Source organism: Felis catus, chromosome B3 (assembly GCF_018350175.1).
Source record: "Felis catus isolate Fca126 chromosome B3, F.catus_Fca126_mat1.0, whole genome shotgun sequence".
In the NCBI taxonomy this organism is placed as follows: domain Eukaryota; kingdom Metazoa; phylum Chordata; class Mammalia; order Carnivora; family Felidae; genus Felis; species Felis catus.
The window spans coordinates 67,796,757-67,809,090 of record NC_058373.1 but is presented as its reverse complement, the minus strand read 5'-3'; the positions used below and the strand labels follow the sequence as shown (position 1 = coordinate 67,809,090).

The following is a 12,334-nucleotide window of genomic DNA, read 5'->3' as shown; positions in this document are numbered from 1 at the left end:
GACAAACAAAAATTAAAGGAGTTTGTGACCATTAAACCAGCCCTGCAAGAAATTTTAATGGAGACTCTCTGAGGGGAGAAAAGATGGAAAAACCAAAACCAAAACCAAAACAAATAAATAGACCAAAAGCAACAAAGACTAGAAAGGACCAGAGAACACCACCAGAAACTCCAACTCTATAAGCAACATAAATTCAGCAATAAATTCATATCTTTCAGTACTCACTCTAAATGTCAATAGACTCAATGCTCCAATCAAAAGACATAGGGTAACAGATTGGATAAGAAAACAAGATCCATCTATATGCTATTTAAAAGAGACCCACTTTAGACCTAAAGACATCTTCATATTGAAAGTAAGGGGATAGAGAACAATCTATCATGCTAATGGTCAACAAAAGAAAGCCAGAATACTGGCTTAATTCAGACAATCTAGACTTTAAAATAAAGACTATATCAAGAAATGAAGAAGGGCATTATATCATAATTAAGGGGTCTATCCACCAAGAAGATGTAACAATTGTAAACATTAATGTGCCAAATGTGGAAGCACCCAAATATAAAAATCAATTAATCATAAACATAAAGAAACTCATTGATAGTAGTACCAAATTGTAGGGGACTTCAACACCCCACTCACAGCAATAGACAGATCATCTAATCAAAAACTCAACAAGGAAACAATGGCTTTGAATGACACACTGGACCAGATGGACTTAACAGATATATTCAGAACATTTCATCCTAAAGCAGCAGAATATACATTCTTCTCCAATGCACATGGAACATTCTCCAGAATAGACCACATACTGGGACACAAATCAGCCCTAAGTAAGTATGAAAAGATCGAGATCATACTGTGCATATTTTCAGACCACAACTCTATGAAACTCAAAATCAACCACAAGAAAAAATTTGGAAAGGTAACAAATACTTGGAGACTAAAGAACATCCTACTAAAGAATGAATGGGTTAACCAAGAAGTTAAAGAGGAAATTAAAAAGTTCAAGGAAGTCAATGAAAATGATAACACCACAACCCAAAACCTCTGGGATGCAGGAAAGGTAGTCATAAGAGGAAAGTATATAGCAATCCAGGCCTTCCTAAAGAAGGAAGAAAGATCTCAGATATACAACCTAATCTTATGCCTTAAAGAGCAGGAAAAAGAATAGCAAATAAAACCCAAAACCATCAGAAGACAGAAAATAATAAAGATCAGAGCAGAAATTAATGCTATCAAAACCAAACAACAACAACAATAAAAACCAGTAGAACAGATCAATGAAACCAGAAGCTGGTTCTTTGAAAGAATTAACAAAATTGATAAACCAGTAGCCAGTTGGATCAAAAAGAAAAAGGAAAGGACCCACATAAATAAAATCAAGAATGAAAGAGGAGAGATCACAACCAACACAGCAGAAATAAAAACAATAATAAGAGAATATTATGAGCAATTATATGCCAATAAAATGGGCAATCTGGAAGAAATGAACAAATTCCTAGAAACATATACACTACCAAAACTGAAACAGGAAGAAACAGAAAATTTGAACAGACCCATAACCAGTAAGGAAATAGAATTAGTAATCAAAAATCTCCCAAAAACAAGAGTCCAGGGCCAGATGGCTTTCCAGGGGAATTCTACCAAACATTTAAGGAAGAGTTAACACCAATTCTCTTGAAGCTGTTCCAAAAAATAGAAATGGAAGGAAAACTTCCAAACTCTTTCTATGAAGCCAGCATTACCTTGATTCCAAAACCAGACAGAGACTCCACTAAAAAAGGAGACTATAGACCAATTTCCCTGATGAACATGGATGCAAAAATCCTCAACAAGATATTAGCCAATCAGATCCAACAATACGTTAAAAAAATTATTCACCATGACCAAGTGGGATTTATACCTGGGATGCAGGTCTGGTTCAATATCCACAAAACAATCAATGTGATTAATCACATCAATAAAAGGACAAGAACCATATGATCCTCTCAATAGATAGAAAGCATTTGACAAAATACAGCATCTTTCTTGATAAAAACCTTCAAGAAAGTAGGGATAGAAGGATCATACCTCGAGATCATAAAAGCCATATATGAAAGACCCAACACTAATATCATCCTCAATGGGGAAAAACTGAGAGCTTTCCCCCTAAGGTCAGGAACGCGACAGAAGTGTCCATTCTCACCACTGTTATTCAACATAGTATTGGAAGTCTTAGCCTCTGCCATCAGACAACACAAAGAAATAAAAGTCATCCAAATCCGCCAGGAGGAGATCAAACTTTCACTCTTCGCAGATGACATGATACTCTATACGGAAAACCCAAAAGATTCCACCAAAAAACTGCTAGAACTGATTCAAGAATTCAGCAAAGTGGCAGGAGATAAAATCAATGCACAGAAATTGGTTGCATTCCTATACACCAACAATGAAGCAACAGAAAGAGAAATCAAGAAATTGATCCCATTTACAATTGCACCAAAACCCATAAAACACCTAGGAATAAATCTAACCAAAGAGGTGAAAAATCTATACACTGAAAACTATAGGAAGCTTATGAAATAAATTGAAGAAGACACAAAAAAATGGAAAAAGATTCCATGCTCCTGGATAGGAAGAACAAATATTGTTAAAATGTCGATACTACCCAAAGCAATCTATCTACATATTCAGTGCAATCCCTATCAAAATAACACCAGCATTTTTCACAGAGCTAGAACAAATAATCCTAAAATTTGTATGGAACCAGAAAAGACCCCGAATAGCCAAAGCAAACTTGAAAAAGAAAACCAAAGCAGGAGGCATCACAACCCCAGACTTCAAGCAGTACTACAAACCTGTAATCATCAAGACAGTATGGTACTGGCACAAAAACAGACACTCAGATCAGTGGAACAGAATAGAGAACCCAGAAATGGACCCACAAACATATGGCCAACTTATCTTTGACAAAGCAGGAAAGAATATCCAACGGAATCAAGACAGTCTCTTCAGCAAGTGGTGCTGGGAAACTGGGTAGTGACATGCAGAAGAATGAACCTGGACCATTTTCTTACACCAACCACAAAAATAAACTCAAAATGGATGAAAGACCTCAATGTAAGACAGGAAGCCATGACAATCCTTGGGAAGAAAGCAGGCAAAAACCTCTTTGATCTTGGCCACAGCAACTTCCTACTCAACACGTCTCCAGAGGCAAGGGAAACAAAAGCAAAAATGAACTACTGGGACCTTATCAAAATAAAAAGCTTCTGCATAGCGAAGGGAACAATCAGCAAAACTAAAAGGCAACTGACAGAGTGGGAGAAGATATTTGCAAATGACATATCAGATAAAGGGTTAACATCCAAAATCTATCAAGAACTTATCAAACTCAACACCCAAAAAATAAATAATCCAGTGAAGACATGGGCGAAAGACATGAATAGACACTTGTCCAAGGAAGACATCCAGATGGCCAACTGACACATGAAAAAATGCTCAACATCACTCATCATCAGAGAAATACAAATCAAATCACAATGAGATACCACCTGACATCTGTCAGAATGGCTAACATTAGCAACTCAGGCAACAACAGATGTTGTGAGGATGCGGAGAAAGAGGATCTCTTTTGCATTGCTGGTGGGAATGCAAGCTGGTTCAGCCACTCTGGAAAACGGTATGGAGGTTCCTCAAAAAATTAAAAATAGAACTACCCTATGACCCAGCAACTGCACTACTAGGTATTTATCCAAGGGCTACAGGTATGTTGTTTCAAAGGGGCACATGCTCCCCAATGTTTATAGCAGCACTATCAATAATAGCCAAAGTATGGAAACAGCCCAAATGTCCATCGATGGATGAATGGATAAAGAAGAAGTGGTATATATATACAATAGAGTATTACTCAGAAACCAAAAAGAATGAAATTTTGCCATTTGCAACAACCTGGATGGAACTAAAGGGGATTATGCAAAACGAAATTAGTCAGAGAAAGACAAATATCATATGACTTCACTCATATGAGGACTTTAAGAGACAAAACAGATGAACACAAGGGAAGGGAAACAAAAATAATATAAAAACAGGGAGGGGGACAAGACATAAGAGACACATATGAAGAACAAACAGAGGGTTACTGGAAGGGTTGTGGGGGGGGGGTGGGCTAAATGGATAAGGGACATTAAGGAATCTACTCCGGAAATCATTGTTGCACTATATGCTAACTAATTTGGATGTAAATTAAAAAAAAAATTAAAAAAATAAGAAGATGCCTGATGAGCCCCAAACACGCAAAATTTTGAATCCAGACTCCCAAGAGGCTAGGTGATAGAATTAATGCATGACTGAAGGTTTATGTATGTTTATAACATTATGAGTATAGTTTAAAACTAAAGATTTATGACTAAAGATGCTTTGAGGAACACCATTAGATAAGATGTCAGAAAATCTGGCTTCCTAGCTTGGGTATTCCACAAACTGTGTTAACACTGCACTAGCTGCTTAATCTTTCTGTCTTGATTCCCTCATCAATATTTAAGTTTAAATACATCCATTCAAATGCTCCAACAGTTCATGAACAATTAACTTGAAAATGAAAAATTTTAGAGCTTTTGCAATTAGGTGGAAATCTACCTTTCCAAAGTGATTTCCTAAGTCATCAGCTCCCACCAGCCTGCCCTGTGCCTTGTTTGCTGGCTTCTGTCCCCTTATTTATGTTTTTGAGAGAGAGATGAATGGGAGAGGGGCAGAGAGAGATGAAGAGAGAGAGAGAAGCCCAAGCAGGCTCCATGCCGTCAGCGTGGAGCCCATGTGGGGTTTCAACTCATGAACTGTGAGATCATGACCTGAGCCGAAGTCAGATGCTTAACCGAGTTACCCAGGCACCCCTCACCTCTGTACTTCTTAACCATTCCTCAAGACTCAGACCCATGTCCATCTCCTTGAAGTCTCCCAGACCACACACATTGGGAGTTTACATATAGGGTAGGTGAGCTCCTCAAGGACAGAGCATGACTGATTGCTTTGGATGCTGCTCCCAGCAGCCCCCACAGCATATGTTGCAGAGTCCAGCATGAAATAAAAGGAATATTGTGGCTTTCCACTCCCCTTGATCCTTCAGACTTCCTGGCCTTCACTACACTCAACCCAAAATTCCAAGATTTCAAAGACATGAAGAGACTGACGACTTATGTCCCACAAATTAGTTACTGATGAGGCAAAAGGATCTGGTACCTGTTTCCTCACGTTTAGTTTGAATATGCACAATGATCTTGATTTGTTTAGGGAGTGTTTAGAACTGGATGTGGCTGGGTTTAACCGTGAGCCAGCCTCAGTGTTTCACCATTAACATGCATAGCCCTTGGAAGGACAACTGAGGAATCCAGCATTGAGAATTTAAGCTAACTTACTTAAAACTTCCTCATTACCAATGTGTATGTGGTTTCTACAAAGTTACGAAAACAACTGGAGCCTATATGAAAACAACTTTCACTGTCATCCATAGTAACTAATCTTAAAGTATTGTGAAATCCGATTTCATTTCTCGCTTATGTGGAGCTAAAGTTAATCTACTTTTCACATGTGAAATATATTCATGATTCTGTCCCAAAGTGGAAAACTGATATTTAGTATTGTTAAGCCCCCCCTAAATGTCACACTAATTCATCGGCTCAACTTTGTGCTACTGTAATATTACAGTGCTCATGGGGTCAAAGCCACCAATATATGAATTCACAGACTGAAGTGAGCAGACACTGGCTCCTCCCCATGCCTACCAGAAAAAGAAAGATGAGAGACTTTCGTATGTTGCAAGTCCGGGTCTGGTTTATTTATAAAGCAATAAATATTAGAAGCACAAATAAATTGCACATGTGTAAACAAACTGTACAATGATTGATGAGAGATAAGGGAGGGTGGTTCGGAAGATTCCAAGAAGCATAATACTGTCATCCTGAATGTAAGGTAGACTAAGAGAGAAGGCACCTTAGAAGCATTTGCGGTGGACGATGGACGGGCCTGCCTCATCATACTCTTGCTTGCTAATCCACATCTGCTGGAAGGTGGACAGGGAGGCCAGGATGGAGCCCCCGATCCAGACAGAGTACTTACGCTCAGGGGGAGCAATAATCTGCAGGAAGGAAAGAAAAACTTCCAGTGAACTCTCACATTCCAGGCAACGGATCAAGCAACATGCCAGAGAGAGAGAGAGATTTGCCGAAAAAAATATTAGATGTTAATTCATTGTAACGTGAGATGCTTCATACCAGAAATTAATATGACTGAATCGAGTTTTACACACTGTCCTCTATTTCATTATTTCCATTATCAAAGGCTCTACAAAATAGAATTGCCCCACTGCCCTGAACTAGAGTGTAATGTGGCAACAAGCTATATGCATGATAGAGGACAGCCCAAAAGTTGGGGACTTTTAAAACATGTCCGAAGATTTAGATTTTTTTTTTCCTTCCAAGATTTATTATTATCTGCTGCTTGAAAATGTTTTTAAAGTCTCCTATCTCAGGAAAAGTGCTAGAAAAGCTAGTAAAGTTTATAGTAGGTGGGAAGCAAAATGTGAGTTCTACTTGGAATACTAAGTCCTGCCTTGGCTCTCACACCACAGGAGTTCTTTACCTTAATCTTCATGGTGCTGGGAGCCAGGGCAGTGATTTCCTTCTGCATGCGATCAGCAATACCAGGGTACATGGTGGTACCTCCAGATAAGACATTGTTGGCATACAGGTCCTTGCGGATATCAATGTCACACTTCATGATACTGTTATAAGTTGTTTCATGGATGCCAGCAGATTCCATACCTAGAAATATGTTTAAAAAAAAAATCAAAGTGCACTCAGGCCAGGGGCCCAGGGTGGAGGGAAGAAAAGAGGACTCCTTTGTGTTGATAAACACATTTGTCTCCCATTTGTCTCTGAAACATATGTTCCTCTATAAGATGTTCCACACTGCAAGGCATTTGTGGAACAGGTGTGTCTAAAAGTGCTGACAGTTAATCCACAACAGATTCTGCCAAGACGCAAACAACTGTGTTTAGCACCTGTTTGGAGTGAACATGTGCTGTATCCATCAGATGTATTGAGATATATTTGGAAAGGGTGAGACATACATTCAAATTAATGCAGTTTTTATTTATGGACCAAGATAAGATCCCGACAAGCTCCCTCTTAGAAATCATTCCCGAGGAAAGACGTGTGGTGAAATACAAGGGTCCAGTTATTACAACGAGTATGATCATTGTTGGATTTCATGATAAGTAACTTCAGAGGGAAGTCCAGCTACATGGTAATGGAACTTACTGGAATAAGTCAGCACTTCTGAGTAATGATTCCTTTCCTGCCGATTCGGATTATTCAACTACTATTCTGTCAGAGCCTCTATTCGGACATGAAGTCAATGTGTCATCCTTTATCATATCACTGCAACATCACAGTATGGCCATCCTTGTAATGGGCCATTGGGATCTGAGGCTGAGCTGTGTGGGACTCTAAGCTATGACTTCTTTTAACTCAAGAGCCTCTTAATCCTTCTTGATTATAATAGACTTTACTCTGGGACACCCCCAGATTTCTAGAGAAAGCTGTGCATGTGCACCAGACACTACAACTCACCAATGAAGGAGGGCTGGAATAGTGTCTCAGGGCAGCGGAAGCGCTCATTGCCAATAGTGATGACTTGGCCATCGGGCAGCTCATAACTCTTCTCCAGGGAGGAGGAAGAGGCAGCCGTGGCCATTTCATTCTCAAAATCCAGGGCAACATAGCACAGCTTCTCTTTAATGTCACGGACAATTTCCCGTTCAGCTGCAGAAATAAAGGTTATGACGGTCAAGTTCTGAAGAATGAAGTAGGTAGATTGTCTGGTGGAGGAAAAAAGCAGACACGATGCTGTGGCAGAGGAGACACATACACACACACACACTCACCAGTGGTGACAAAGGAGTAGCCACGCTCAGTGAGGATCTTCATGAGGTAGTCAGTGAGATCCCGACCAGCCAGATCCAGACGCATGATGGCATGGGGCAAAGCGTAGCCCTCATAGATGGGAACGTTGTGAGTTACACCATCCCCAGAGTCCAGAACAATGCCTGTCAGGAGAAACAGACAAGAACAAAGTAAATCTCCAAGGACACCACTGCTCTAGCTGTGTCAAAGCCTACTTCCAATCTTGGCTAAAAGATACTAGCACTGGGCATGGGTCCAGATAAAATTAGATCCCTTACACACAAAGAATAAAAATGAGCATAACGAGTGCTAAATCTGAAGCCAGCAACAGCTCACCCTTTTAAATATTGTAGTAGAAAAATTTCCCCAGGACACTTTCAAATGACCATCCCTTCTACCAGCCATTAGCACATTATGTAAGTATCCAGGCATGGATACTTTCCTCCCATCCAACAAATATGTGTTCTCTCTTTTTTGACTCAGACCCTATAGGAAACGTTGGTTCTCCTTGGGGATGTTTGCCCAGGGACTGTGATGGTATGGAACACATTGTGAGGAGCCTTAATACATGATATCACATGCTTTAGGAAAGGTAAGGATCTAACCCCATGTGCTTTCAATCGTTAGAAATGCATGTGATCTGAAACTGTTGTTACCTCTCTCTCTTATCTCGGACACCTTCCCAGGGAGTGTGAGGGCAGGGATCATTCCTTTTGCAACTGGGGAAGCTGATTCATAGCAAGGTCAGTGCCTTAGGAATGTGCTTAATCAGTGACTGTCTCCACAGCCCAAACATACCTGTGGTACGGCCAGAAGCATACAGGGACAGCACCGCCTGGATGGCTACGTACATGGCAGGGACATTGAAGGTCTCAAACATGATCTGAGTCATCTTCTCACGGTTGGCCTTAGGGTTCAGTGGGGCCTCAGTCAGCAGGGTGGGGTGCTCCTCAGGGGCCACGCGGAGCTCGTTGTAGAAGGTATGGTGCCAGATCTTCTCCATGTCATCCCAGTTGGTGATGATGCCGTGCTCAATGGGGTACTTGAGAGTTAGGATACCTCGCTTGCTCTGGGCCTCATCACCCACGTAGGAGTCCTTCTGACCCATACCCACCATGACTCCCTAGAAGAAGAAAAAGATGGGAAAGTCAAGCTTCCACTATTTCAGGAATATAACAGATGCCTCATAAATTTACATCTAACTGGCCAAGTCAAGGAACATCTTATAAATACCAAAAATAACAAAAAATAGAATTTTACCTCAATTTAGAAATATCATTTAAAATCAATCTAGTACCTTCCCCCTATCTACCCGCCCCCCCCAATCCCCAGGTATAATTCTATTCTTTAAAATATAACTAGGGAAAGAGGAATGAAGCTACCTCACCAAAGAAGTACAGCCTCACCTCATTTTAAAAATACCATAATGCCTTCATTAAATTATTAAGTCCATCGCCCATGTCAACTAGAATATAAATGACTGAATTAATGACACATCGCGTTTCTCCTAAGAAAAGATTTTGACATTTATCAAGTGAACATAGAAAGATGGGCTGATATGCCATTATCACTCCACAAGCGAAATCGAGCCTGCCCAGAGCTGGCCTGCAGTACCCATCAGTCACCACCACTGAGGCATACAGCTCTAGCCCTGGCAGCCTGTCTGGCCAGGCATGTGGCAAAGCCAGAGAGCGTGGCATTTCTTTTAATAAGCAAGGTGGTATGTCACTATCCCCATGGCACTTGCTGCCTCTGTCACGCCTGGCTTCTAAAAATGCAGCAGCCAGGAAGCAGACAGATTACATCCTCTGAGAGCCCAGAAAGCTGGCTGTGAACGGAGGGAGGAATGTGGGCTGCTGGGTCCCGGTTGGTGGAGAGAAGTTGTATCCTTGCAAGTTTTGAGCAGGACTGAAAAGGGAGGCCGAGGGAAAGACTGGAGTGTGGAAGGGGCAGGGAAAAGGCGGAGTACTGAACATGAAGGTGCGGAGTGGAGGGGCGAAGCCGCTGACTTTTCACACAAGGAGTGGGCCCCTTGGAGAGCTCTGTCCCTGAAAGGTGGAAGGGGGACCCGTGCACACTGGGCGGTGTGAGTATTGTTTGTCCTGGCTTGGATCTGAGGCTAATCCATCTTTTCCTTATTTGACCCGAGCAGTTCATGACACAGGGGCGTCAGGTGAGACAGTTCCTGGATTGCTGGCCTGAGGAAGTGGCAGGAAGGGGTGTGGAGTGGGGCTGGGGACCGCCCCAGGTAAGAGCAGGCCAGTCGGGGCAGGAGGTTTACCTGGTGGCGCGGGCGGCCCACGATGGACGGGAAGACGGCACGGGGCGCGTCATCCCCAGCGAAGCCCGCCTTCACCAGCCCGGAGCCGTTGTCGCACACAAGAGCGGTGGTCTCCTCGTCGTCGCACATCCTGGCACAGCTTCGGCGGGGTCTGCAGGTGGAGAACCGGGTGGCCCGCCCTCACTGCCTGCGGTGGCGCTGGCCTCCTCCCACCCGGAGGAAAGGACAGAGCAGAGGAGGGTTGGGGGCGACGGGGGGGAACGCCTGCCGTCTCCCTTCCCGTCGGGGCGGGAGAGGAAGGGTGGGAGGAGGCTGCGGAGGTTGAGGGGGACGTGCATAGAGCAGGGGAGCGGAGGCCACCCAGGCTCCCCGGCCAGGAGTCACGCTCTGTCCCGGGGGCAAGGAGGTACCGTCACCCCTTAGCAAGCCCTCCCCAGCCCTTCACATGTTTGCCCTTCCGCGAACTGAGAGCCCACCTGGGTCCCAACCACACCCCCACGCCCAAGCCCCCGCTGGAGGGAAACGCGCACGACAGCAGGGACCCCAAACGCCCCGTGGGGGCGGGGGCCGCAGGGTTCGCGTTCTGCGCGCCCCTCTCTTGTTGTGACGACCCGGGACAACAGAAGTTAGAACCAAATCCAGAAGTTTGGTCTTTAAAAAAAAAAAAAAAAAAAAAAGTGGCGGCGCGGCAGTAGCGGGGCCCGCCGGCTCGGCTCGGGGCGGGCGGGCGCTGACTCACCGTCCGCGGGTCGGGCTCGGCTCGGCTCGGGCGGCAGGCGCTGGGAGGCCGGCGCGGGGCGCGCCGCTTTATAGTGCGCTGACGGACGGGGTCAGTTGGAGCGGCCGGGGGCAGGGGTGGGGGGCCTGGCCGGCCACCTTGCCTTATTTGGTCGCCTTCGCACCACTGAGGAGCGCCCAGGCCATTCATGGAGCCAAGGGCAGGGGAGAGGATCAGCCAGGGGGCTCCCAGACCATGTAAGGAAGGGGAGGGGGCAACCAGGGGGATGGCCAAATAGGGAGCGAGGGAGGGGCGGGCGGGGAAGGGTAGGGGGCAGGGGAAGACTGAATGACGCCAGCCCACCTCCTCCCCCTTCTTGGATGGAGGTGCACCCTGGGTGTGCTGTGGGTTTGTTCCTCCGCGGCCCCGCCAGCCTGAGACAATAAGCCACATACAAGCCGGAAGGCTTGGCTCTCTTCCCTCTGCTGAGGGGTCCTGACAGCTGGACCGGGACAGCAAAGGAGCGACAGCAGCTTCTCATCTTCCAGGACTGGAAGCCCTGGCAGTCCTCGTGGGCGCTCAAGGCACCACACCAGCACATTTGGGTGGCCAGAAAAGGGGCACCTGGGACGGGTCACCCTTCTGGTGTAGTCCCCACCGGCCTGGGTGACTTGATTCAGGTTGCTGGTGTCACGCTCCTCTAGGTCAGAAAGCGGAGGTTAACCAAGGCCACCCTGACCCCCGGCTCATGCGTGGCTTCGGGTGTGGCTAGGGAAGAGGCTCAGAACTGCAGTAAGATCCTGGCCAAGTCTTGCTGGAGAAGGGGCCAGGTTTCCCCCAGCACAGAGAGCTGGTGGCTCTCCCCCTACTGCCAAGGTTCTGCTCAAATTCAGACTCCCGTCTTCAGGCTAGAAAAGGATCCCCTACTGCCAAAGTGAAAGAAGGAGGGAATGCCAGAAGTGGTGTGTGCACTTGGCTGGTGGATAGATGAACATCTGTAAACTGGGGGCAAAGGCGGAGATGAGACTGAAGGAGCAAATATTCTTGTCAAGAAGATAACCGCAGCTTCAACCAAATGCACACATCACAGGACAGCAGACTTAGAAAAGCAGAGCCTTGCCTCCATGCCACCCCCACCCTTTGAACTACTGAATCAGAATTGGCAAGATGCCCAGTTGATTTCTACGTACATAAGAGTGTGAGAAGCAGTGGTATAAATGACAGCGGCTCCTTCATGCAAACAGATGTAGAAGGACTACATCTTGGGACGTTGGAGAAGGGAACAGAGAGATGACATGAACCGGGGAGAGGAGAAAGGAACAGAGAGACCTAAGAAGGACACACACGCATCACTGATTCGCTGTGGGGTGCCCTGTGTTCTCGGTTCTTGACTGG

At 44.8% G+C, this 12,334-nt stretch overlaps 1 protein-coding gene across 1 annotated transcript; it reads right to left on the bottom strand.

The window, feature by feature from the left end:
- Window positions 1-5,786: 5,786 nt before the first annotated feature.
- ACTC1 (actin alpha cardiac muscle 1) lies at window positions 5,787-11,111 on the bottom strand. The gene is made up of 7 exons (XM_023255528.2): window positions 10,961-11,111; window positions 10,222-10,372; window positions 8,739-9,063; window positions 7,922-8,083; window positions 7,608-7,799; window positions 6,616-6,797; window positions 5,787-6,112 (listed from the first exon to the last, which is right to left on the bottom strand). Exons 2-7 carry the CDS (start codon window positions 10,348-10,350, stop codon window positions 5,969-5,971), a joined length of 1,134 nt encoding a protein of 377 aa, XP_023111296.1. The 5' UTR covers window positions 10,351-10,372; window positions 10,961-11,111; the 3' UTR covers window positions 5,787-5,968.
- Window positions 11,112-12,334: the final 1,223 nt, after the last annotated feature.